The sequence below is a fragment of the Platichthys flesus genome, chromosome 7, assembly GCF_949316205.1.
Source record: "Platichthys flesus chromosome 7, fPlaFle2.1, whole genome shotgun sequence".
In the NCBI taxonomy this organism is placed as follows: Eukaryota; Metazoa; Chordata; class Actinopteri; order Pleuronectiformes; family Pleuronectidae; genus Platichthys; species Platichthys flesus.
In genome coordinates, this window is record NC_084951.1 from 20,281,025 (window position 1) to 20,305,626 (window position 24,602).

At 45.7% G+C, this 24,602-nt stretch overlaps 2 protein-coding genes across 9 annotated transcripts in view; both read right to left on the reverse strand.

The window, feature by feature from the left end:
- Nucleotides 1-790: 790 nt before the first annotated feature.
- Nucleotides 791-12,688, reverse strand: brpf1 (bromodomain and PHD finger containing, 1). Of its 2 annotated transcripts, none has more exons than XM_062392529.1 (16): nucleotides 12,481-12,688; nucleotides 10,468-11,258; nucleotides 10,110-10,299; nucleotides 9,695-9,982; nucleotides 8,841-9,358; nucleotides 8,036-8,225; nucleotides 7,804-7,935; nucleotides 7,315-7,443; nucleotides 6,653-7,112; nucleotides 5,489-5,797; nucleotides 4,752-5,030; nucleotides 4,516-4,663; nucleotides 3,554-3,687; nucleotides 2,687-2,802; nucleotides 2,446-2,600; nucleotides 791-1,876 (listed from the first exon to the last, which is right to left on the reverse strand). In XM_062392529.1, the coding sequence occupies exons 2-16, from the start codon at nucleotides 11,211-11,213 to the stop codon at nucleotides 1,693-1,695; spliced, it is 3,978 nt and encodes a 1,325-aa protein (XP_062248513.1). In that variant the 5' UTR covers nucleotides 11,214-11,258; nucleotides 12,481-12,688; the 3' UTR covers nucleotides 791-1,692. The 2 variants fall into 2 exon arrangements, with proteins under 2 accessions (XP_062248513.1, XP_062248514.1); XM_062392530.1 differs by lacking the exon at nucleotides 12,481-12,688 and adding an exon at nucleotides 11,846-12,408.
- Nucleotides 12,689-13,325: 637 nt separating this feature from the next.
- LOC133957322 (serine/threonine-protein kinase WNK2-like) overlaps nucleotides 13,326-24,602 on the reverse strand; it is a 40,736-nt gene continuing 29,459 nt past the window's right edge. For 5 of the 7 annotated variants that reach the window (XM_062392843.1, XM_062392844.1, XM_062392848.1 and 2 more), the window contains 10 exons: nucleotides 23,777-24,576; nucleotides 23,350-23,407; nucleotides 23,186-23,256; nucleotides 22,374-23,029; nucleotides 21,841-22,067; nucleotides 21,460-21,684; nucleotides 20,612-20,710; nucleotides 17,692-17,736; nucleotides 16,977-17,281; nucleotides 13,326-16,848 (listed from right to left, as the gene is read on the reverse strand). In XM_062392843.1, the coding sequence (XP_062248827.1) occupies nucleotides 16,498-16,848; nucleotides 16,977-17,281; nucleotides 17,692-17,736; nucleotides 20,612-20,710; nucleotides 21,460-21,684; nucleotides 21,841-22,067; nucleotides 22,374-23,029; nucleotides 23,186-23,256; nucleotides 23,350-23,407; nucleotides 23,777-24,576 (2,837 nt within the window). In that variant the 3' untranslated portion in view covers nucleotides 13,326-16,497. The remainder of the gene's footprint in view (nucleotides 16,849-16,976; nucleotides 17,282-17,691; nucleotides 17,737-20,611; nucleotides 20,711-21,459; nucleotides 21,685-21,840; nucleotides 22,068-22,373; nucleotides 23,030-23,185; nucleotides 23,257-23,349; nucleotides 23,408-23,776; nucleotides 24,577-24,602) is intronic. The other 2 variants (XM_062392845.1, XM_062392846.1) reach the window with 2 other exon arrangements.

Below are 24,602 nucleotides of genomic sequence, written 5' to 3' on the forward strand. Positions count from 1 at the left end.
TGGGCGTATTATTTGCTATTTATTGTTTACTTGTGATCCTATTAATTTGGCAGGAAATAAGTCATTCATCTATGAGTTTGTGAATAGTCCAATAAGTTGATCTTCTTTTTCTTTAATAAAAGCCTCTCAGAGACACTTTTTGACGAAGTCGCTACACAAGTGTTTCCTGAAGGTGTCAGGTGTTGAGACAAGGAGAGTTTATGCTTTTCATGAAAGAGGAAGTTAACTAAAGTGTTTAAGTCAAATAGACCCTGGAGTTTATAATGGACCCAGTTCAGACCTGGTGTTAACATCCGTCTTTAGGTGATCTGATCGTTTGAGGTCAGAGAGAAATTCAGGTCTGAACACGATCCCATCACAGAAAACACACTCAGATGTGGTCTGGGGCCACCTGAGGCCACGTTCTGTCCCTGTGTGAACCCAAATGCATCCTGGGCCACGAATGAAGGACCGCAGCTCAGCTGAGGTCCTCTGACCGGCTACAGATTCACAATTAATCAAATTAATTAATAATTTTATGTTTCTGTGTTCGTAAGTTTGTGGCCCACACCACAATATCATCACTGTTCAACACATAAATTAGTAAAATCTTTCTTCACAGCGCGCGCGCGCGCACACACACACACACACACACACACACACACACACACACACACACAGAAAGAATAAGGCAGGGTTAAAAACCTCCCACAATGATCCACAACAATCGATCAGGAAACCAGGAAGACTTCTGAGGGTGAACAAAGACGGCCCGCCCCTCAGGCAGCGACACAGTGACCACAACACGAGCCACAGGTTTAAAAAACTCAATTCCTTTTATTAAACTTTCTATCTTTGTGTAATCTGTATATATAAAAGTTCTAAGGCCTTCAGCCTGAGACTAAGAGAGAGTGCAAGGCCATCACGTGTTTCAGTTCAGTCCTCGTGATTCTCTGACCAGCGGCCTGTGCGACACAGACGTACGATAAGAAAAACTGTAAAAACGGGAGACGTGATGATCACAGAGTGACAGACGGAAAGAGCACCACAGCCGGGTCTCGTGTGGGTCGGAGTGATTAGAAGTAGTTCTTCATGGATCAAGCTGGTGGAGCTTGTTGTGAAGGAGTAAGCAGAATAAATAACATTAACGTTGGTTTGCAACAGTCTTTGTGCTCCACTGACTAATGGCTCCAGCGCCAGGCTTCTTGTTTTGTCATGGTTGTTTTTGGAGTTGGGTGACACGTGTGAAAACGTGCCCACATTGTGTGCATCAATGTACACTACATGCATTTCCCTGTTCACACACGCAAACGCACACGTGTGACTGATGTGTAGGAATGACAGGGAAAGGCAGAGTTGTGCAGACATCATAGTGTCATAGTCACCTTTTGACTCTGTAAACGTATTAAACATATATATCAACCACATACAAGGAATATTCGGATTCAGGATTCTGAACATAATGTAATTTTTCATCAATCAATACTATAATTTTTTTTCTTCAATTCTCTTAATTACAATATTTTACATGTCGGATTAAATACGGCTTAGTGTGCATGAGTGTGTGCGTCTTGGGGCTGATGGAGTGGACGTCTTCTTCCACTCAGTGCGGCTGGCACGGTTTGTTTGGTGTCGTGATGTCGGGCCGGGCTCTCGATTTAAGAAACGTACTCCACAACGTGTGCAGGGATCCACACGTATGTTCACGTGTGTTCAGTCACTGTCACTGGTTTCACTGCTGGGGTCTCCCTGCACCTTGCTGCGGTGCTGCATGGCGCGGTGGTACGCCACCTGCACCGACTTGCGGATGTTGGACTTCCTGCCCTCCAGCATCTTCTCCTTGTCCAGCTCCTGGTCCACGCCGAGCGGCACCAGCTTGGAGCGAGGGAGCCACTGCCTGCACGCACCAACACAGAGATGGTGAAGGGTTAAATCTTCTTTTAAAACAGTGATTAATTAAGATCAGTGCACACCTCTCTGTCATCAAGTCTTTACAGTTAATAGATTATTAAAGGCCAAACAGACCAAGTAACCAATCAATAACCTGGAAAGAGGCGACCTCCTGAATGCTTCCTGGAAGCTTTAGCAAAGTGGCTGATGTCGTCAAGTTTCTCAAAGCCCTCCCAGCCCTTAACAGTCAGTGGTTGTGCAGCAGCACACTCTGACCTACAAAGACGCTGTGTTATTTCCCTCCTATTCTCAAAAGCCACGTTTGCCCTATTTCTGCTGTAGGTTCTGTCGCCTTGCACTTCAGTACAATGAGTTTTGTTTCCTCTGAACCATCACCGCAGGAAACATGCAAGCGCTCAGTAACATCAGAAGCCCAGTCACCTTCTGCCTTCTTGGGTTTTATTCTTCATTTCATTGTCAACAAGACAGAGTGACCGTGGGAGCAAACACAGAAGAAACTAAATAGACGATGATTGAATGAGTTTGTGTAAAAGATGAGTCGAGATGAACACTAACCAGGTTCTCTTGTTGTCGAAGAAGAGAACCAGGAAGAGGTGCTCCCTGGCCTCCTGGGTCATTTGCTCCCCGAGCTTCAGCACATCCAAAGGGGGGACAGGGATTGGGACACCTCTGTGAAACACCCCCTCCCTGGGCATCTTCGGGTCAATTATCTGCAGGCAAAGGGAAAGAGGGGAGGGTTAGATATGCAGCCATTAAGGCACATTGGGGAGTACAGAGGCAGTTTGTGTCATCTCACCAGAGCAGGATATGATGGGTAACCTCTGCACTTGGCCCACACCAGGTCCAAAGCTTCCAGGGAGCTGTAGTCGTCTGAGGTCATCCAACATCCTGATCTGGACCGGCTACGCACCACTGACGGTAACAAACACAGGATCAGGAAGACAGCCAGCATTCATCCAACCTTACTCCTGGAAATTATTCATTGTCATCTTTATCATTAGGAAAGTCAATCTTTACAGGGATATACAGCAAAGTGTGAAACTTTACAGAAATATTGACCGTAATTCCGGTTTGCTTTTGTAGTACAAGGTAGATGCAATATTTATATAAATGTTTATATAGATTTTTACGATTTGAAATTGGGAGATCCAGTCGTGAGTGGGCTCCAGCCAATGAGAGCAGGTCGAGTGGGAAGTGTCACCTAACGGTTGCTGCGTATTTAGAACGGAAACATAGGCCTACAGCCTGAAGAAGACTTTGAAGAAGAAGAATTGTGGCAAAAGTATAAGTTGTTTTTTTCCTTTGATTTTTCAGTGCAAAGCATCACACAAACAATGGCAGCCTGCTGACTACGCCAGCAGTTTGTTTGTTTTTATTCTGATGCGAGCACCTGACTTTCTGTGAGTTCCAAAGTCTCTGACTTGGAACTCGTTTGTTTAAAAACCAAGTGTGAGGACCTGTGTCTCGACTGGATCACCTAGTATCTGCGTTCTCACGATTAAAATATGAAAAATCGAATCCATCTGTCTGTAGTTTGTCATCTCCAACATTTTCTAAATCCCGAAATGTGCACTAGACCCTCACGGTCCACATCGAGAGAAACTACTTGCGCATGCACTGACACAAGGGAGCGTGTTGGTGAGTTTGAGAAAAGTTTGCTCACAATGTGAAACGCTCCTCGATCCTCCAACCGAATAGGAGTCGTTCTCGGTCCCAGACGTCTCCTCGCTGCTGTCCTCCTGGAAGGCCGAGCGAGAGAATGACGCCTTCCCCCTGCCCTGTTTGGAGGGAGTCGTACTGCGAGAGAAAAGAAACACTTCCATTAACACGTGTATAACTTAAATACAAGTGTGTAGAATTCAACAGGTCAAAAACTGTCCCTGAGGGTCTTATGATTTTATACTTCTGTTTATCAAAAACAAAACGCTGCATAAATCCCTTTATAACCTTGAGGTGTTGACTTTTTCCTGCAGAACGTTAGTTGAGAGGATCAGAGCCACTTTCCCATCCCTGCATCAACTGTTGAACTAGTTAATGCAACTTGCATATTTGTTCCTGTGCACAGTCATCCACACATTACATCTTGTTTTTAAAATCTGCTCATAAACTAAATGTAAAAGATATGAAGCTATGGTTTCACAAGATGTTACACTCCGGACCGTTGACCCTGTTTTATGACTAGCAGCCACGACAAGTCACTTCCGAGCATCTCTGTGGTCTCTCCGCCTCAAAGTGATGACAAGCCTCCAGGAAGTCAAAGCCAAGGTGTGATATTCACAAAATGTCAAATTGTTCATTTGTTCTTCATCAACCGATCACATGGAGATTAAAGAACTCAAGAAAACAAACTTTTAAAACACTCATTGTAAGAAATATGACCCACGACTGAGTTGTCACCTTTTAATCAGGAGTTTGTTTGAACTGGTTGATAAGAACCATGAGCCTAAAGATCTAATCACATCAATAAACCTGCAGAGATAAGTGTCTCAGGGTTTGTTACTGCAAATTATTCCTGTCCCTTTCCATAGACCCATTACATAATACTTTGGACTAAAGGAGCTTGAGGCAAACACCACACATCCTGCTTTGTCCGACTTGTGAATATAGAGTGTGTGCACTGGTCACCTGGTTCTGTCGGAAGCTGCACTACTGCTGCTGCTGGTCGTGGACTCGGAGTCGGAGCTGGAACGAGGGAGACGAGACTCACTCCTGTACACGCGGAAGCTCTCTGTGACCGGCTGGTTTCTTCCATCAAAACCATTACTTGGCAAACCTAGAGACAAGAGAGAGAGCGAGTTCAGTGTGTAACTCAAAGATTTGTGTTGTGTCTATTGTATAAACTGTTTGTGTGTTGACTGTACCTGGCAGCAGGTCGTCATTGTCACTGTCACTGTCACAGCTGGAGCTGCTTCGGGGGCTTCGAGGTCTCTTCCTCTGCCGGGTGGGGGACAGCAGGGGGAGCTGTGGGGGGCCGATTGGACTCTGGCTCACGCCTGCCCCGGCGTAGCCAGCGTCACGGTTCTTGGGAGGGCGTCCCGGCCTTTTAGGGGGTCCAGCCATTTTTTGGTTCTTCTTGGAGAAGAGGACAGATGTCCGACGACCCACCTCTGGGGCCAGGGCCGACGAGGACACACTCATATCTTGAGGAGGAGAGAGGTTGATAATTTAGGAGTGGATGCAAACGTTAAGTGTGTAACTTTCTTTTTAACATATTCATGTAGCACACAAATTATAAGATTAAGATTAAGATTAAGCTGCATTTATTAGTCCCAAACACATTCACAGACATGCACAGACACACTCATGCAGGTAGGGAAATTTAACCTCTGCTTTTGACCCATCTGGTGCAGGACACACAGAGCAGTGAGCGACCATGAACGGCGCTCGGGGAGCAGATGTTGGGGGAGTAAGGTGCCTTGCTCAGGGGCACTAGAGAGGGTAGGGAGACTCTTGGATTTTTGGACAGATCAATCCAGGTTCGTCTTTTGTTGTCTCTCCGTGGAGACGAACCAGAGACCTTCTCTGCCCATAGTCCAAGTTTCTGCCACTAGACCACCGCCTCTCCGCGGCATTATATTACACAACTTCCTAGACGCACCTTTTCCACCAATCTCCTGGCTGCTGCTTTCTCCCCCCTCGTCATGGTGCCCCGAAGAGCACGGGTGATGGGTGAGAGAGGGACCCCGGTCTCCTCCTCCCCCCGACTCCCGCCCCCCCAGGCCGGAGCCCCCCTCCCGCTGGTGTGCGAGCTTCCTCTTGATGACGCTGATCTCTTTCCTCAGAGCTTTGGCTCGACGAGACTGGCCGATGCTGTGCTTCCCCAGGCTGACCTCGTCCAGACGCGACTGCAGGTAATGCAGCTGCTCCTCCAGTGGCAGCCGCCGCCTGTTCTCTGGCAGGAGCAGGTCTGTGAGAGGCAGAGACAGAAACAGCTGTTTATCAACCTCAGACGAAGGAAGAGAGTCAAATGTGATGATGGTCAGTGTCCGTGCTACCAGACCAATGCTGTGCTGAAGCAACAAATTATTTAATCTAGTGACAAACATGAATACATCTTGACTTCAGAGCAAAGAAATATGAAGACGTTTTTGTGGCAATGTTTTTGGCTTCCTGCATGAATGGCGTGCGCCATCTACTGGCCAAAAGGATTCACTTGGGCCAAAGAGCTTTTTGTCTCTACAATATATTCTCATTCTGCATCTCAATCCATGGACATTAAAATACCATTTCAGCGATTAATGGCTTTGACAAGGAAATCATTGGAACTGACATTTAATGAACAAAAACACATCAAGAAGCTGAACTTGAATGTCCCTGTTTCCCTTTCACTCTTTTTAACATTATCCCTACAAGAAGTATGATTCATTCTCTGAGCCTTTTATCCCTTTGTGACCTCCAGACAGTCCACCTCTGCCCTCCTCCCAAATCAATGTGAGAGAAATAATGGAAGGAATAAAGGTTAATTCCCTCCAGAATTTCACTCTCATTCATTTCTTGCTTTAAAGGAAAATGGAGGCGCAAGTGTTAAATTTCATCTCTCCTGCCAAAGCTTGACTCATTGAGAACCTGTCATTTTAGATCATATTGTATATTGTATCAAATGTGAGGTATTAATTAACCATGGAATCGGATCGCCTTAATGTTCCCTCCGCCAAACAAAAAGAGCTCCAGTGTTTTTCAACCCTTGTCTATTTTTTTTCCAATTGTTGCTTTCGTAAATATTGTGTTGGCTGCCAAAAAAATAAAGCGAGAGATCACTTACCATCCTCATTGGAAGACAGCGGCTGGTCTCGTTCTCTTTCTCGTTCTCGTTCTCGAGCCCGCTCTCGGTCCCTCTCTCGGTCCCTCTCTCGGTCTCGGTCCCTCTCCCGCTCCCGTTCTCTCTCCCTCTCCCTTTCCCGCTCCCTCTCTCTGTCCCGGTCTTGGTCACACTGGCTGTCGGGACTTGGCTCCCGGTGGAGGTGCATGCCGGTCTCGTAGTCGAAGCCTATCCGCTCAGCGTGGCGCCGGGCCGTTCTGATGACGGAGCCGCCCATCTCTCTGAGTCGCAGGGCGGCGCGGTAAAAGATCGTGTCCTTGGCGTTGTACTTCAGGCAGTTGTTGACGATGAGGCCGAAGTCTCCCTCGAAGGCCTCGAACGTGAGGTAGCGGTGGGACTCCAGCAGGTTCCACATGGTCTGGAAGTCCATTGGAGTGTCGATGTGTTCCAGGTAGTCTGGCACCTGGAGAGGGGTGGGTGGGGATCGGACAGAAGCATCAGCCACACATTCTAGTAAACTTTAATCTTAAAAAGAAGATGTCAGGAAAAGTTGTTGATACTTGTACCAGGTTTTTAAAAAGAGTAATTATGCCAACTGAGCGTGTGTGTGTGTGTGGGTGTGTGTGTGTGTGGGTGTGTGTGCGTGCATGTTTTTGTGTCTTTACCTCTTCCAGTGGAACAGGCTCAGTGAAAAAGTTGTTAGTGTCTCTTTCTTGTAGCTGTTCCAACGTGCTCCTCAACAGCACCAGGAAAGGAGTCAGCTGCATCTCCAGCGCCATCTGCTGCACTTTGATCTGAATACAAACTCATTTCATTAAACAGCGTTTATCACCACTGACTGGCTGAATACAATTTGTAAAGTCTGTGCAGATTGAATTGTGTGTTCCACTAAAATGTACCCACACCTAAATGTGACAGCATATTACCCCCTCACGGCCCCATGTCCTGACTTTAACCAATCATTCTTAACATTTGAGATAAACTAAAACAAATGAAGATCAATTATTATAACAGATAAATGGCTTTTTGAGATTTCTAAAGACTTCTCTACATCTAGCCACTGTCCTACACAGCCCACTGGAGATAACATAGTGTTTTGTTGCTTGTATGTAGACTTCGGTTAGTGACAGAAGCAAATCCGATCCGTGTCTCACCGTCTCCCTCTTGAGTTTCTCCCTCTTGCGGATGAGCTCCACCAGCAGCCGGGCTCTCTCCAGGTCGTGCCTCAGCCTCTGCCACGCCTTCAGCTGCTCCTTCAACACACTTTGTTTCTCCTCGCTGTCCCGCTGCAACACCAACAAGCACAAACCCACAGACGTGATCAGACGTCTGGACGAGGTTCAGCTCAAAATGATAAGAAGAATAATAAACACTCAAAATACTTACTGGAGGAAGCTGTGATGACGGCGGTGTCGGGAGGGGTTCGATAGGTCGCTGGGACTGCAGGTGGGTCTGGAGCCGGCGCAGCAGAGGCACACCGTTGCGGCTTTGCCTCTTCAGGGTCCAGTAGCTGTGGAGTCGCTGCATGAACTGGCTCTTCCTGGGTACCGTCAGATTGCTGGTGATTTTGCTGAGCCTGGAGAGGAACAAGGAGGGATGAGTGATAAACAGAACACCTCTGGGGCTCTTGTCTTTGCCTGTGGTGATGCTTGTTACAGCTTTCTTTCTAAAACTGTAAACGTGACATGTTGTTATTGAGCTGATTCCTGCCAAGACCAGCTGCAGGATCAGTCCTGAGAAGCCGCATCACGGCAGCTCTGTTAAGTGTAGAACTCTGAACCATAGAATCAGTTCTTGTTGTTGTGAGTGAGCACCTTGTGGTGAACGCCCTGTTGTCATGATCTACAACGTCACACACATTGATGAGAACCAGCCGTCACTGCTACAGAGCGCCGACATTGAAGGTATCACGTGTTCAACACGGCACTTCCTCGGGTCCTTAACAATACACGTCTGATCAAATAAAACGTGTTCTTCATGTGGAAGCCACATTCAGACGGACAGGGAGAGATTTCTGGAATTATTAGACAGAAGAAAAAACATCCTATCGATTTATGATGATTTGGATTCTGGTGACTCTGCTGTTCCACAGATAGTTTCATTTAAAAAGGTAAAAGACACATGTGCGTCCTGGTGCTGTGGAGTTCATGCAGTATAGTCCTGTTGCAACATGTAGTGTGTGTGTGCCCACCTGTGGGGGGGTATACAGGGCACAGACACCACTGGAGCAGCGGCTCTCCTCTCAGCTAAGATCTTCCTCGCCCTCTTCATCTTCAGCCTGGACTTCGCCTTCACTCTCTTGGCTCGCTCGGAGCTCCAGCCCTTGGAGTCGTCGTCGTGGCCGATGCTGGGCTCGTCGTCCTCCTCCAGCTCCCCCTCGCTGTGCGACGACCCAATGCTGGCCCCGCCCACTCCCGCCAGAGGCCTGGCCGACCCCGGCGGCGTGTGGATGTCACAGTAAGCCGTTTTGCGGACGCTGAAGGAGGTGCCGTTGGCCCCGGTCTCTCTGACGGGTTCCATCTTCATGTAGAGGCCTGCCTGCTGGGCACAGGTGACGTGGAAGGCTGTGTAGCAGTTGGCTTTGTGACACTGGATGCAGGCGCCCGAGCCCCGCTGCTTGCAGATGTAGCAGGTGAGTTTCCAGCGGGCAGGAGGGATGTGTTCGATGCTGTCAATCGGTTCCAGAAAGACTGTGTTCGCGAAGCAGACCTGACGGGAGAGAGGCCAAACCCACTTTATTACAATATGCTTATCACAGGATTAGGCTAGTAAAAAGTGCAGATGAAATTCAGCTGGTTATAGATCATCTCTCGCTATTTAACTTGCACTTGTGTGACCCAAGGAGCTGAGCAAACATCAACACATGTCAGTAACATTCTGATAACATCCATGGAATGTGCCAGCAACAATGAATAAGATACAAATCTTTATGAATCCACTGTGGAAAATGTAAAAACTGAAACCAGCACAGAGGAACACTGCCTGGATATCTGCACGATTATGTAATTCTCATCAACCATGCACGTGGCGGTGTAAGGATTTTACCTCCGGGATCCAGAGGGCGCAAACTACGTGAGCCCAGCGTGCGTCGTCCGTCTGTTTGAAGGCTCCTCCCTTGTTGGGGCAGAGGGCGCAGTCCACCGCTCGACTCGGGGACTGCAGGCAGCGGCGACACAGCCACTGGCCCTCGGGGATGTACGGCACACCGTAGCACTCCTGGTGGACGGCGAGGTTGCACATGTCACAGAACAGGATCACGTTGCTGTTCTGACACTCGCCGTCGTTGCAGATGCAGCAGACAGCGTCTTCGTCGATCAGGGTGCTGGGGTCGGCCTGAGAGAGAGAGAGAGAGAGAGAGAGAGAGAGAGAGAGAGAGAGAGAGGAGCACGAGGGGAGATCAGAGCTTCTGTACACGGGTCAGTGCTAGAGAGAGATCCTCTCAGGACACGAGGGGAGGTACCTTGTTGTGGCTCTCAAAGTACGACTCCTTCTCCAGGCGGTCCATGAGGTACTCAAAGACCTCCTGCGGGATGGGCGTCACGCCGTCCCGCCGCCGCTTGTCGTTCATGATGTCCAGCCAGATGTAGTCCTCCTCGTCGATGTCGTACTCCACCTCCTCGTCCAGCTCCTCCACAGACTTGTCGATGTACCTGAGCAGCCAAGAAGAGAAAACGCACGGATTGCTAAATATTTCAGAGAAAAGTGTGTGATCAGTTGGGAGTGTATGATCGGTTATTTCAATTCCCACCATCATGCCCCTAACTGTTATATGTTCTATCTGATTATCAAAGTATCAGATAATCATTCTCCACACAGACCTGTAGTAAGAAGACGGCCGAGCAGGAGCTTCAGGTCTCTCTTGGTCCAGCTCTCTGAACACGGCCTCTGGCAGCTTGATGGCAGGTCCCGACTGGGCGCTGTGGTGATGGGATGAGCCGTCCTTCTTCTTCTCTTTACTCTTATGCTTCCCGGACTTGGGGGTGGCTTTGCCCCCGTTAGACGAAGGGATATCTGTCCGGTCCTTGCCACCCCCTCCCACCTCGCTGCCCCCGTTCCCACCGTCACTGCCGTTACACACCCCCCCGCCGCCGCCGCCGCCGGCCCCGGACGTCGGAGCGTCCTCTGCGTCGCTGTCGTCCTCTGACACCACATCAATGTTCTCAAAGATGCTGATGCGGTGAATGCGTCCTTGGATGTCCAGCTCCACCATGCGCTGTGCCTGGGCGTAGGTCATCGTCTCTCTGCCCGGGGAGTGAGAGCAGTCCGACCGGTTGGGACTACCGGGCGTGTTCCCCCCGTGCCCCGGCCCCCCGCCTCCGTTACCTCCCCCGTCGTCTGTGTCCCCTGAGCCGGGCAGAGAGGCGCGAGGAGGCCGTCCCTTTCTCTTCTTCTGTGGTACAGTCTGTGCAGGGGTTGGGTTGTCGTGGTCATAGTGGTACAAGTGGTACTCGATGCCACTGTAGCTCTTGTACACCTTTCGGCAGCTCTCCACCGGGCACTCGTACGGGGGCTTGGTGGCTCGCAGATTGTGACAGAACGTCTTTACATCAAAGTCCAGCCCCATTGTGCCAACAGCCACCGCTGGGACAGATGCTGCTCGAGATTACATCTGGAATAAAGACAACACAGGGGGATCGGTTACACACGGGTGATCGCGACTGTGTGTGCAAAACACACAACACACAGAGTGAGCCGCTGCTGTCACCGGAGCTGTCAGTCACGCTCACACCAGTCCGGCTCTGGGTTCACCTGCCAGGGCACAGTCACGTGACCACGACCCTCCATTCACAGATGCAAACAAGTTGTAATGTTTCTGTCACTGGAATCACAGGTGCAGTTCACGGCAGTGTGTTTGTTTCTGCTGGATCTCGCTAAGTGGTCGTGCAGCGGATCAAACACAAACGCACAACGTCAGATCTAATTAGGAGACATGTGGTGATCATAGGTTTAAACAGAAGAAAAGATGAAACGATGCTCTAGTCCTAATTAGCTTGAAAACACTGAAAGCTAACCACAGGTCTGAAGTGTACTCCAGTGCAGCTAACGTTAGCCGTAGCATGTAGCCGCTGCTGCTGCTTCCTCAAACAATGAAGCTGGCGCCTCTGCTAGCCAACGAGCTAACGGCGGCTAGCAAACAACAACAATTCGCATTGCGCGTGTAGCGCGAACAGAGTAAAAAACACAACCACCACTCACGAGGTCACGTTGCGAGTTAGCTGCGGCTAACGTCCGGCGGGGTTTTCCTCCCACTTTAATCGACGCTGTTTTCATTCAGCTCGGAGAGTTTGATTCAACGTGCTAATGTGTAGCTGTGTTCACGGATCAGACGTCAGCTGCACAGGAAGGCGTCGTTTTGTTGCTAAAGAACATGCTGGTCCCATTCAGCAAACCAGTAAAGAATAAAAGAGTGGTAGAAGTCTGTCACATTGTGAACAGATTATAAGTTAAGAGCGGATCCCAGTTCTGCTGTGTTTCCCTCCACAATGACCTCATCCTGTGAGGACCAGACACTGAGCTGCAGCACCTCAAGCACCTAGTAAACTACAACATGTGTGATCGGGTCCTTCGTGTATGTTTATATCACACATGAGGAGGAGGATGATGATGATGCAATGGTTCTCCTCCTCCGTGGAGTATATGATGCCAGGGAAACAAACAGGGTTCTTTTGTGTTTCAGGGCTTTTCCTCTTGTGTCGTTTGTGTTGTTGCTGGAATCAAAATGGCTAAATAACATGTATTGCGACGTTACAGTTGCAAAAGACGAGAGCGAACGTGCCACAGAACGAGCCTCCCTCAGTGAAACGCCACAGATCCACGTTATAAACACTTACTACTCCACGTTCCTCCGGACTGCGCGCTGCGGAAAACCTCCTCACACCCGGGCGGAAAAAGGGGGTCGCAGATTCGTCTTTAATTCATGAGGTAGTCCCGGGGCCCAGCTCGCGGGCAGCGTGGGTACAGTGAAAACAGCTTTCAGCAAACAATATAAAACCCCGATCGTGTCATTGTGTTGGGAATTATTCAGAAACTCGGGTGAACAAAAGGGGGCAACCATTGCTGTGACGCTGCGCCGTGGACGCGGGGAGACACATTCGCCACACAAAGCGGGAGCTATTTCTTGGCTTTTGTGTTTAACAAAAATAAGACATTAGCGCATTTAAACCAAAGTGTAATTACCAAATAAATGATATTAGATTCTTAAGATTTATTGGGTGATTTATTTATTTTAATTCGTGCATTACCACTATTAATCTAAATGTTTTGTTTTTTTGGCCGAATGCCGCGAATCTGCGGCCTGGTTTCTGAGTGTATAATTTTCAGATAACACTTGCATTCAATTACAATACTTCAAAATAGAAATCAGACATTATAATTACACATTTACATGAATTAAAGAGTAGTAAAGCAATAAGAACGGTGGACATTTGATATCCTTAAATGTATATAAATATATATATATATATAAAAAAAAAATGTATTGGCCTATTTTTCACAGATTTTGATTTTCACGTTTCAATTAATGGAGAAAGTGAGGAACAAAAATAATTTTCTTCAAGTTAAGTGTAAATACATCCATTTTAGGTTTAACTTGTCCCATTTTTAAACACATAACTACATGTACTCTGATTTGACCTCAATAAATCTGGCTGGAAAATAAAAACAATGACACTTGGCATCAAGCACAAAATAATATTTATTTCTCTGTCAACATACAGTGTGTGATAGAGTGCAGCAGGGCAGGGTGGGGGTAATGCAGTGGGTCATACAGCAGGCAGAAGCAATCCCACACTGTTTAAATACAAGCTTTTGACAATCAGAGCGTATTCACCAAGGGCAAAGCCGTCCAGAGAGAAGTGAGACAAGTGGAGTGGGAAGTGTCACCGTGTGACTCTGCACTTCGGCTTCTGTTCCTGCACCCAAAACGAACATGGCAGCAATAGTTATTCCCTCCTCTGCTGAAAGCGAAATCCGCAGCCAGAAGGAGGTGGAACAAAATATATTTACCAGATACGAGTGACAGAGAACAGAAATCTCTTACTACTGGAAGTATTTCACCAAAGCAGAAGACTCTGCATAATATCCTATAAAAGTCCAATTCAAACCGAATTGATGGAACAATATACATCAAAGCATTCCCTCCAAACACCACCACCACCCTCAAACAAACAAAATGTACAAATATAAACTACAAGAAAACTGTACAGTTCACAGCTTGGAAGGATTGGGGCGCTGAAACCTTTCATATGTGTTGTGGAGATTGACATTTTTCACCATAGCTACTGTATTGTTTAGCTTTGATTTGTGGAACTTGAGAAGTTGGCCATGCCACTTGTCTGTGATGAAAGAAAGTACAGGCGGTGAAACCCACAATATACAAAACACTTAAACATGTCAGAATTGAGGGAGACTATCTGTTGTGCAAATCTCCCACATCAAGTATCATTTGAATTTTGCAATATATAACTGACGAGAAAAAATAAAAGGCCGTTATCAAACGCAACCTGGGAAATCAACACATTGCCATAAGGCAATAACACTGCATTTGGAGCTATTCGCATTTGTAAATTAAACGTTAAAATACTTTTATTTTTAAGTACCATGTGTATATCGAATGCTGGACTGTACACAGGAATCACCTTAGATGATAGCACACATCCCCAAAAAATAAGAATCAAGCTTTAACCATCAAATAAATTAGAACCATCAGACTTGACTGGTGATTGCACAGAACATGTTACATACAGTGTATGCTGAGCAGTAGGACAGCAAAGTTGAAAGAACATTTATCGTAGTGAATTCAGAGATCGCTGGGTGATTTGTAGTATTTATATTTTGCCTGGGAATATCTGGCTGGCGTTTGGTGTGTTGTGACTTTGTTCAACTTTTTCAGCTTGCTCCTGTTGCACACATCAGAGATAAGGCTTGTGGCAAGGCCACCATCAAAGCTTTGTGGAGGGGTTAAATTGCACTTTTAAGCCTCAAGCCATCACATATTAACTGCTACATTCTGATCAGAACACTACCGGAGGCATTTACTGTAGAAAGAACTACGTCTAGTATAAATGGCTCAGGACACAGCCTTTCCTTTGAGCACAAGGCTACAACACTGTTGTCTTTTCAAAAAAAGAAAGAAAAGTCAGGCCATGTCCAACTGAACCATTTGACCTGAAAGAGTGGATTTTGGCTTCTGGTGTAATTATTTTTCTTCCTCTCATCTTTAACCATTTGTTTCTGCAAGGCAACGATACGTCTCACCACTATGGCATTCCATCAGTCACAGGGGTGAAAGGTAAACAAAAGTTAAAACATGACTTTATTACTTATATAAGAGCATATACTGTGTTAATAGTGCAGTTCTACAAGGGCATTAATATGTAAACCAAAAAAAGTGTCTGTAATGCATAAAACAAAAAAATAGAGACTGCACTCAAGCAACCATCAATTAAAATAACCTGGATGCAGACATGCTTGGCTTCTAAGACGACAATAAAAAATAAAATTCAATGTTCAAGGCACTACATTCCTTCAAATATTTCACTGTAAATACTGTCTTGTTACCATTTGTCACTCCACTGGTTTTTTGGGATTCCAATGTAGTGTGTAAATTGGACATAAACAGAAAAAGGCAAAAATCAACGGGAAAACCGCAGTAACAAAGAAAGAGTGAAATAGGCTTTCTGGACCGAAAACTAAATGTTTTGTATGGCTTAGTTCAGTAAAGACCAAAGCCAAAAAGCATTAGGTGTTCAGACACACTTAACAAGTACTGTGTAGTATTCACACTTATTTACACATGCGCGCGCACTAACACACACATTAACTCCAGATATACACCAATGAGCCACAACATTAAAACCACTGACAGGTGGAGAAAGGGACACTGGTTTTATGGTTTCCACACCAGGTGGGACATGTCAGGCAGCAGGTGAACAGTTAGTTCTTGAAAGTGATGTGTTGAAAGCAAACGTCACAATATGAGCAACTTTGACGAGGGCCAGCTGTGAAAAGCAGCAGGTCTTCTTAGGGTGACCCTAGTGTGCAGTGGTTGACTCGTCATGGGAACCCACAACTCACTGATGCGTGTGGGAAGTGGAGGTAGACAACAGCTATGATTGAAAGCTGTTGTATTATATGTGTGTATGTGGCCGGAGGCCGGTCCGGGTTCACGTGGCGACCCTGTTCGTCAGTGATACAGCCGTCGGACCTGGACCGTAGAGGAATGGAAGGAGGCGTGGTCTGACAAATCATGTTTTCTTCATGTAGAAGGTGCCTTTGCATCTTTAAGGGGAATTTGAGTGTGATGCTCTTGGCAATGCTCTGCTGGGAAACCTTGGGTTTGTGCGGGTGTTACTCGGACAAATACCACCTGCCTTAACATTCTTGCAGACCAAGCGGAGCCTTCATGGTGGTCCTTCCTTATCGCATTGGCTTCTTTCAGCAGGATAATAATAAATAAAAAAAAATATATCTGAAATGGTTAAAGGAACATGACAGGGTTCAAATTATTGTCATGGTCTCCAAATACCCCAGATCTCAATCCCATAGTGCATCTGTGAGAGGATCTGATGCAAATGTCTTGGTGTTTGTTGCCACAGGGACAACTTCAGAGATCGTATGGAGCCCATATCTCGACGGGTCGTAGGGGTTTGATGGCACGAGGGGGACATACACCATATTAAGCAAGTGGTTTCAATGCTGTGGCTGATTGGAGGTATGTGTTGTATAAAGAACATTAACACTCTGTCATATTATTTACAAATTCAAATTATGTACAATTGTGGCTCTGGTGAAGCAGAGTAGAGTTGGACTATCCCGCACACACCCATGGACAAGTTGTAGTTCGTAGATTAGATAGTCCTAGCGGTTTTCGGAGAGGTGCTGTTTTTGGGGTTGTGCATGGTAAGAGGGAAGCTTTGGATCCTTGGGTTTGCCATTGTGTTATAGGGCATCATTCTTGCAGCACCAAGCAGACCTAAAGGGCCCACTGACCCTACAGGGCTAGGCCCGCCGGGCCACTGCTGAGAGTAAACAGGACCGGAAACCATCCCACCATAGGAGCCATTGGGCTGGAGGTACCCGGGAGGGAGCATGGCTGTGGAGTTGGGAGCTAGGCTTGTGGACATACCAGGACCTAAAGCAGCAGTCATGGGGCAGGAAAGAGGCAACTGGAACTTGCTGGTACCATGATGGCATTTCATCTGGAACAGAAGGGAATTCTTTCACATAACAGTGCATAGAGCACCTCTTAACTACATCAAATGTAATACGTCAAAATCCAACGATCTGAAATCATCTTTTACTGAGTACACGTCTCCATTTCGGATACCTCATGTCCAGTTGCTCCCGTGGGTGGGTAAGATTTGCATTCCAGGTCCTGTTGGCGTCGCTGTTGTTTGATTTGGTTGAGGGAGGGTCGTGGCTGATTGGCTGCCGCGACAGTCTCCTTCGTCCAGTCATCTACCAGTTTGTGAAGATCATCGGTGAACGTGCATCTCTTGTTGTTGCTGTTGTTGGTCTGGGCCTGAGCGAGCCGCGTAATAGGCTGAGCGGATGGTGAAGGTGTGGCTGGGGTGAGTGACGGCTGTGTCTGACTGTTGGCCGTCTGAGCAGTGGCAGCGCTTTGATGAGACCCTAAAAAGACAAAATAGTTAAAAATCTGCTAAAAAAAATGCATTAAAAAAAACCAAATCAATTGGCTACTGTATGGTGTAATGTAATGCACTTTGACAAAATTAATATCACATTTTGCCAAGATAGCAGCCAACTGATTGCAACATGAATGATAATCAACAAATTAAATGTTTGATATGCAAGCAATGACAAAATTCAGCAATTGAGACACACCGCCATGCAAAACAACAACCAACGTAATTTGATACAACAATCTGAAGTGTACCAATACATATATATTCAAGAAGATCCGCCACATTTTTAAAACCATAAAGACAAAAATAAAAGTGCACACACAAACATATGAAGTATTGGAATTGTGAGGACAGAGGAAGAAAGACAGAGAGTAAGAAAGTAAATGAGATAGTTACTACTACTGCGCTCTTTGCCTAGACATAGTCGTTTCAGAGTGGACCCTATAAGAAGGTAGAACAGCACAAGACAGAAACAGTTAGGCCAGAACACACTGCACAGCACATGTGGACAAGCTGCTTTAAAAAGGACATTCAGTTATCAAAACAACTGGGGAGAGAGAGAGAGACAGAGGAGAGGAGGACGAGGGGTTTAAAAATCAGTGAGGAAGACTGGAAGAAAGAGCCTAGGAGTTTTCTTTAAAATGGGCCATCCTTGTTAAAGTGGACTATTGGAGAGTAGATCTGTCAAGCTAATGAAAGAGAGCACACGTAGTCTTCCTTTGGGATGTTCGATCTGCCTTTACAGCGACCTTGTCTGCATGGAGACAGATCCTTTGCTACTTTGTAAATGAACTTAAGGACAAGGTTTTTGATGATGTAATACACAGAACTGGTAAAGTGCACTCACTATCATCTTAATTAGCTTTACAAATAAAAAGTGGGATATTTAGATTTATTTGTAAGATTTAATATGAATTAATGGTCCATTAGTTGGCGGGTAGAGACCCTAACGGAGTAACTGTTTTCTAAGACAGTATAGCACTGGAGTAAATGGAGATCCCTTTACCGACGTGAGAATGCCTGTGAAACAAAATGTGAAGCAAAAATAAATCAAACTTAAAAGTGAAGACCACACACACACTAGAAGGGAGTCTTCAGAGTCGGCACTTGTCAGACACATGCAGGTAACTCAGGAGAGGTGGAAGGAGAAAAACAAAAAGTAGTAATATTGATGATACAGCCCTTCATGTGGTCATGTGGTGGAGCAAGTCTCCATCAGTGCCCTGCCTGGCGGCTGCACCATGCACGTCTTCTCCCTCCAAACATGAGGGACAGAGAGCGCTCTCCTCTACCACAGCAAAGGGCCCTACTTATCAGGGAAGGTCTGATTTCTGGGGGGGGTTCTCTTTGTGTTAGTGTGCATAGGACGGCTGACTTGGGCAGGGTGCCCTGACTTAGGAGATGCCATTAAAATTAACAGTGGATGGAAACACACAACATATAAAAAAGGGTTTAAAGGCTTTGGCTTTTTCTCTCTCCCCCTCACACACAGACACACACACGTCTACAAACACACACTTGTCTTGTTATAAATGTGGTGGCCTGTCACTAACAAAATACATTTCTAACCCTAAACTAACATTTCAATTACAACTGAATTTCTAGTCCATTGGTTTGATTAACACTTATCTGAATATATTTATAATATTATGAATTCGATGTTACCAGATATTATTGCCCCTATTTATCATTATGTGTTATAAATTGTCTAATTTACATCCCTCATCTTTTTAATTTCATCTGCCGGAGAAGACGGCTTGGAGGTGGGACATTTTTTCAAGAAATTAAACTCTGAGGCTCTGCAATCTTTTAAACCATCCCCAATTTAATTATTTTAGTAACTCATTTATTTTGTCTTGGTGGTTGAATTTTAACAAATCAATTGCAGTTATAATAAGGGATTTTCTCTTTGTGCCAGTGTCTTACCTAACTATAACTAAAACCTATTTGTCTTAAACTTCAGCCATTTAAACCTGGGGGTCCAGCATTGTGGTCCCCACAAAGCTACTGTAGTCCACAAACACACATCCATACGTCCCAACAGGCACACTGCTTGTTTCAGATCTGACCTCAGGCCCATGTTTGGAGAGATCTAGCCATTCACAAGCTCAGTATGTCTGTGGCGCCAGAAGCACTGCACAAAGCATTTGTATGATTGGGAGGGGGCATTGTAACCCCCAAATGAATGGTTATGAGTGTAATGGTGGCTCTGTGGATTGTGTATAATTGCCAGAGGAAATTATGTGTATAGATAAATATCTACAATAATTATGATAATAAAGTATTGAAGGCCACACATTAAGATTAAAGAGGCGTGCACACCCTGGAAATCTTTCCTTCCAAAGCTCCAAACCAAGACAGTGGATGGTCTATGAGGTCACTTACATTTTTTATAAGCAATAGCAACTAAATCTTTTCTTATTAATTCTACACTAAGACACAGCATCTTATTTCAGCATAAACAAATCATCAACAGTTATTTTTGTCATCTCAACGTCTTATCAACCTAAAGTCATCCTGCATCTCTGCTGCACAGATACGGGATCAAAGAAAGATGGCATGGAGCCTAAATGCAGGTCGTACATACATGAACCATCAGCCACTGTGCCTTTTGAGATAGAAAGTCAGACATTTTTAATTGGTGATAAAAGGCTGCGATCAACACATTGTCGACAGATAAATTATATCAGAGGATGATTAATTAATCACTCTGTTTGTATCCTTTCATTACCGCAAATTGCGAAAAAACGTAGCTGAAAACCGAATTTTAAATCAGGGTTTGGGAAAGTAATGGGTCATATATACATACGTTACTTCTGTGCCACCTTGATTCCATTGCCAATGAAGATTTTTAATCTTAAGTCAATAATATTATTATAGTTGGTCGTACTTGCAAAAGCTCTTCTCTCGGAAATGACAAACGAACCTGGGATCCAACAGAATAATTTTCTAACCTAAAGGTGTAAATATGACCCGTTCCACTGATTGCTTGAAGGAAAGGAAACATTTTCTGGTTGCACAAACCTTTCAGGGTGCCTATGTTATACAGGATCAAATGACTTTGTTTATCATACCAAAAATCACGTGCATGTGATGGATATCCTCTGGCTGTCAAAACAAAAACTATACAGAACACAAGGTTGTTGAGGGAAAGGGCAGGTGGTAGGGAGGAAATATGGGTGATGAATATCAGATGAGAATAGAAGAGTGATGATATTATATTCTATATTATAAAAAACATTGTTAATAGAGAGAGAGGTAGGTTAATAAAGAAATGGAAATGAGTGAGAGGAAATAGAAAAGAACAAATACAAACAGATGGACAGAGACACAGGTCCACTGAGGAATCTAGTGCGTGGTTTGCTACTAGATTTATAGGTGACTCTCTCTGACGTTTGGTGGTAAACCGTCCAGCCTGAAAAATGAATATAAGAGGGAAGAAGAGAAGAAACAAGAGAGACACTTTGTAAAAGTGCACAGAGACTGCGATGTGAAACCCCCAACATCAAAAGCACCAGCAAAGGATAATAACGAGTGTACGAAATGCAGGATACCAATATTACATCTGGTTAATAATAGACATCGTAATTATCGTCAGTCTGATTTCATTACAACTGAGCAATATCAGGGGAACCAGAAATAAAAACTCCCAATCAGTTAAAGACACTGTAGTCGTGTTTTGGTTTTTTGCTTGGTGACCATTTGCATAATAAGTATTAACTGTGTTTATAGAACAATTCGCAATAATTATCCATAGTATTGCTTCTAGCATAAAACCAAAAAATACACTTATTTGAGAGATTGAAATGTGAACAAATTTTACTAAATGGAAAAATGTCAATCTAAAAAAAGAAATAAAATCAGACTGTTACACAAGAAACCGACAGTTCTGGGGCTGGTTTCAAAAGTTTGACTGAGGCTCAGATTTGACAAAAACAAAATCAGATATAAATTCAGTCATGAACAGAACAAAGAGGCCCAGTTGTTGATCATCTGTAGATCAACTAGCTTGTAATGTATTGAGTTAAAACATAACAACCCACAATAACCACTTTCCTTAACTGAACACACGTTAACCACCATTCAACCCTAATGGCGGTTTAGTTGATAGCATGACCCTTCCACACATACAAACAAGCATGCAGATGAACCTATAATGTGTACCTTGGCCAGGGCCTGCTTGAGGGGCCATTCCATCGCCATGTAGTCCAGCGTAGATGTTGTCTGAGGAAAACGAGCCCTTCAGGGAACAGGGTTGCTGTGTGTGAACTTGCTCTGGGGCAGCATGGGGGTGACTGCTGGAGCTGGAGCAGCCACTAGAGTGGTCAGAGCCATCAGACAGAACTGAACTTTTGGCCGGGGAGCTGGATGAACTGGCACCGCGCTCACCTGAGAGAAGAAACAAGCATGATTCATAATGAATCACTGTGAATCATACACCTACCCTTTTCTGAGTCTGACGCCATCCCTGTGTTTACCAGTGCAAAAAAAACTGACTACCACAGACTGAAGCACTAGTCACACAACCACCCCCACCACACTCACCTTTCCTCTCAGTGGCGGTGTTAAGATTGTTTTTAAGTTGCTGCACCATCGGATTGAGCAGTTTTCCAGCCTTCAGCTTGTGTTTGCTGGCCCGACGCCTCCGGCCACTTGGGGGTGCTGCATGAAGTGAACCCACGTTTGGAGGTAGACTTTTGCCCAGCTCCTTGTACAGATGCTCAATCTCACCCCTCTGGAAGGCCTGCAGCTCAGAGATCTCCTTCATGTGTCTGGTGAGAAAGTTAGGGGGAGAGATCAGACAACATTTTTTGCTTAAAAGGCCACAGAGGCTGCTTTTTTAATTTATTTTTTCTATGATTTGATTAGTAACGTTCTCTCTTAATCTTAATGAGCTCAGTGCCCAGTCAGAGAATATTTTATGATATTATAAGAACTTAAAAATCTGTTGTTTGTGTTTTTGCATCTTGCAGCCCCCCAAATATTTCAAACTGATGATGATAAATTATATATTTAATATTAAAAATATTTGTAACATCTCTGCAGCATGGATGGTGCATGTCTGGAAGTTACTTTACTTTTCTCTTAGTTTTTGTAGCTCCTTCTTCATATCTGCATCCTCAAACTCAGAGTCGTTGTCACTGCTGATGTAAGATGAGTGGGCATGTCCTGCTGAAGGCAAGGGCACGTGACCGTTCATTGCCACAGGCTGTCGGCTTGGTGAATCTGAGCTCTGCTCACTTTTGCTGCGACCAGTGCGCCGTAGGAAGGCCATTGCCCTCGTCATGAGGTCGCTACCACTGTGCTCAGACAGGGTATGAGCTGGGGGAGCGGGGTGGGCCGGAGGGAGAGCTATGCTGCTGCTGTCCTCGTCTGCTGAGTCAGAGTAGAGGTGGTCGTAGTTGTTGTGCATCGGACTGTCAAAGGTCTTGGCTCGGGGGATATGGTGCGGGGTGACATCAGGACTGGAGGTGGGGTTGGCGTTGTAGAAGTTTGGTGGGGCAGAGTAGCGGTTACTATTGTGGGGTTTGGATGTTCCGGCTTTCTCCTCGTCGGCTGCAGTCGCCACACTGGATCTGCCCACAGCCACACAAGCCTTCTCTTTCCTGCCTTTTCCCTGGCTCTGACTGTAAGACCCTCCAGAACCACTAGAGGGTGCTGTAGAGCTGCAGGTGCTGCGGTTTGTCTTATTTTTCTCTAAACCATAAATGACATCTGGAGAAGTGGGAATGATCTGGAATAAAGCGCAGCTCGTGTTCATAACAAAATAAAGTTCCATAAACATGTTCACTTGTCAAGCCTGTCATGTGATCTAATTTGGTCAATGGTCATTTTTGTTGATCTGATTGCTCAAAGGATTATGAGCAAATGAAAGAAAGTGGGTTCTTACTTGAAAACGGCTTTTGGATCTGTATGAAGTGGAGATGGCACTTGCATCTCTTCCTTTCAAAACCCTGTTAGCTAAAGGAGCAGGAAGGATAATGTCTTGAAAAAACTTTTTTAAAAGAGAAATGATTAATGTGATGTGGACATTACATAAATCATTTGACCTACCTGCAACTGCAGAGTCACTTAGTGCGCCCACACTATCTGTGCGCTCCAGAATCTGAGGCTAAGATAGAAAGAGAGAAGTGTGTGTGTGGGAGCTTGGAATAATAATAATGGCAAACAGTAAATTCACTACACGCGCTTAATCAGTATAATGAGGCGGCTACCCAGTAACCTCTCCTGACGTCAGTTTTATCTTAATGAGTCAAACCTCTACTTAAAATGAAGCTGTCAGAGGAAGAGATCACGAAACAGTATCGTACTCACAGCAGTACTTTTCAGTAAACTTTCTAAACACAGTAATGGTCTTTGCCAGTATATAAATCAACAGTGCAGGAAAACAATTCAATAATGATTCAAATAAGTCAGCTCCTAACAAACACCTGCACACATTTCTCACTCTCTCTCTTTAATAAAGAAAACAGTATTTTACCAGTGGGTCCCCCTTCTTCTTTGCAAGTCCTCCCTCAGTGCTCTGGCCATCCGAGACTGGCGGGGTGACGACTCCCTCTGTGCTGGAGGCCTGGGGATCAGATGTCGAACTTGAAGGCTGGGAGGGAGCATGCTCCTGGTACAACAGGTTTCTCAGCTTCTCATCCAGAGTCTTGATGGTGCGGTCAACAAACTCCACCCTGCGTGGTCCCTCACTGTCTGACTCTCCTGGCCCCCCACTTGCGGGCTGCTGGTGGCTTGATGACTGAGAGTTTTGGGAGGTCTGATGTGCTGGACTCTGGGGCTGAGAGGTCACTGTCCCAGGTTGCATGGGCGTGGCATAGGGTTGCTGCAGGACCACAGACTGATGGGAGGCGAGCTGAGGGGGTAGCTCTTCAGTCGGACTGGCCTTCTCGATGGGCTGATTCGTCTGAGACGAGGCCAAACCTCCAGCTGCTCCTTTATCAATGGCATTCACATCCAGAGAGACAGGTGGCACAATAGCACAGCAAGGTATGTCCGTCACCATAGAGACAGCCGAGATGTAAGGTTCTTCCACAGGAAGGGATTTCTGATGTCCGACTCCAGCAGCAGCAATGGCATGTTTAGTTACACAGGGCTGAGTCTGCTGGACCCGAGAATTTCCATTGTTTTGGTCTGGAGGTTGTACTGAGCTCTGAGCAGCAGGGGGCAGAGCGGGGGAGGAGGAGGGTGGGTTTTGAGACGATAAAGATGCGACCAGGGTAGTCACTGCAGCTGTGTTGCAGTCGGGCCTGACTGATGAAGCAGAGCTTTCAGCTTCTGAAGAAAGCAAAAAAGACCAGAGT

Coding starts and splice junctions, on each gene's coding strand:
- brpf1 (XM_062392529.1), bottom strand. CDS start 11,213: ATGGGGCTGGACTTTGATGTAAAGACGTTCTGTCACAATCTGCGAGCC. Junction 10,300..10,467: donor CGGCCGTCTTCTTACTACAG/GTCTGTGTGGAG, acceptor TTGGCTGCTCAG/GTACATCGACAAGTCTGTGG. Junction 1,877..2,445: donor TTCGACAACAAGAGAACCTG/GTTAGTGTTCAT, acceptor TGGTGCGTGCAG/GCAGTGGCTCCCTCGCTCCA.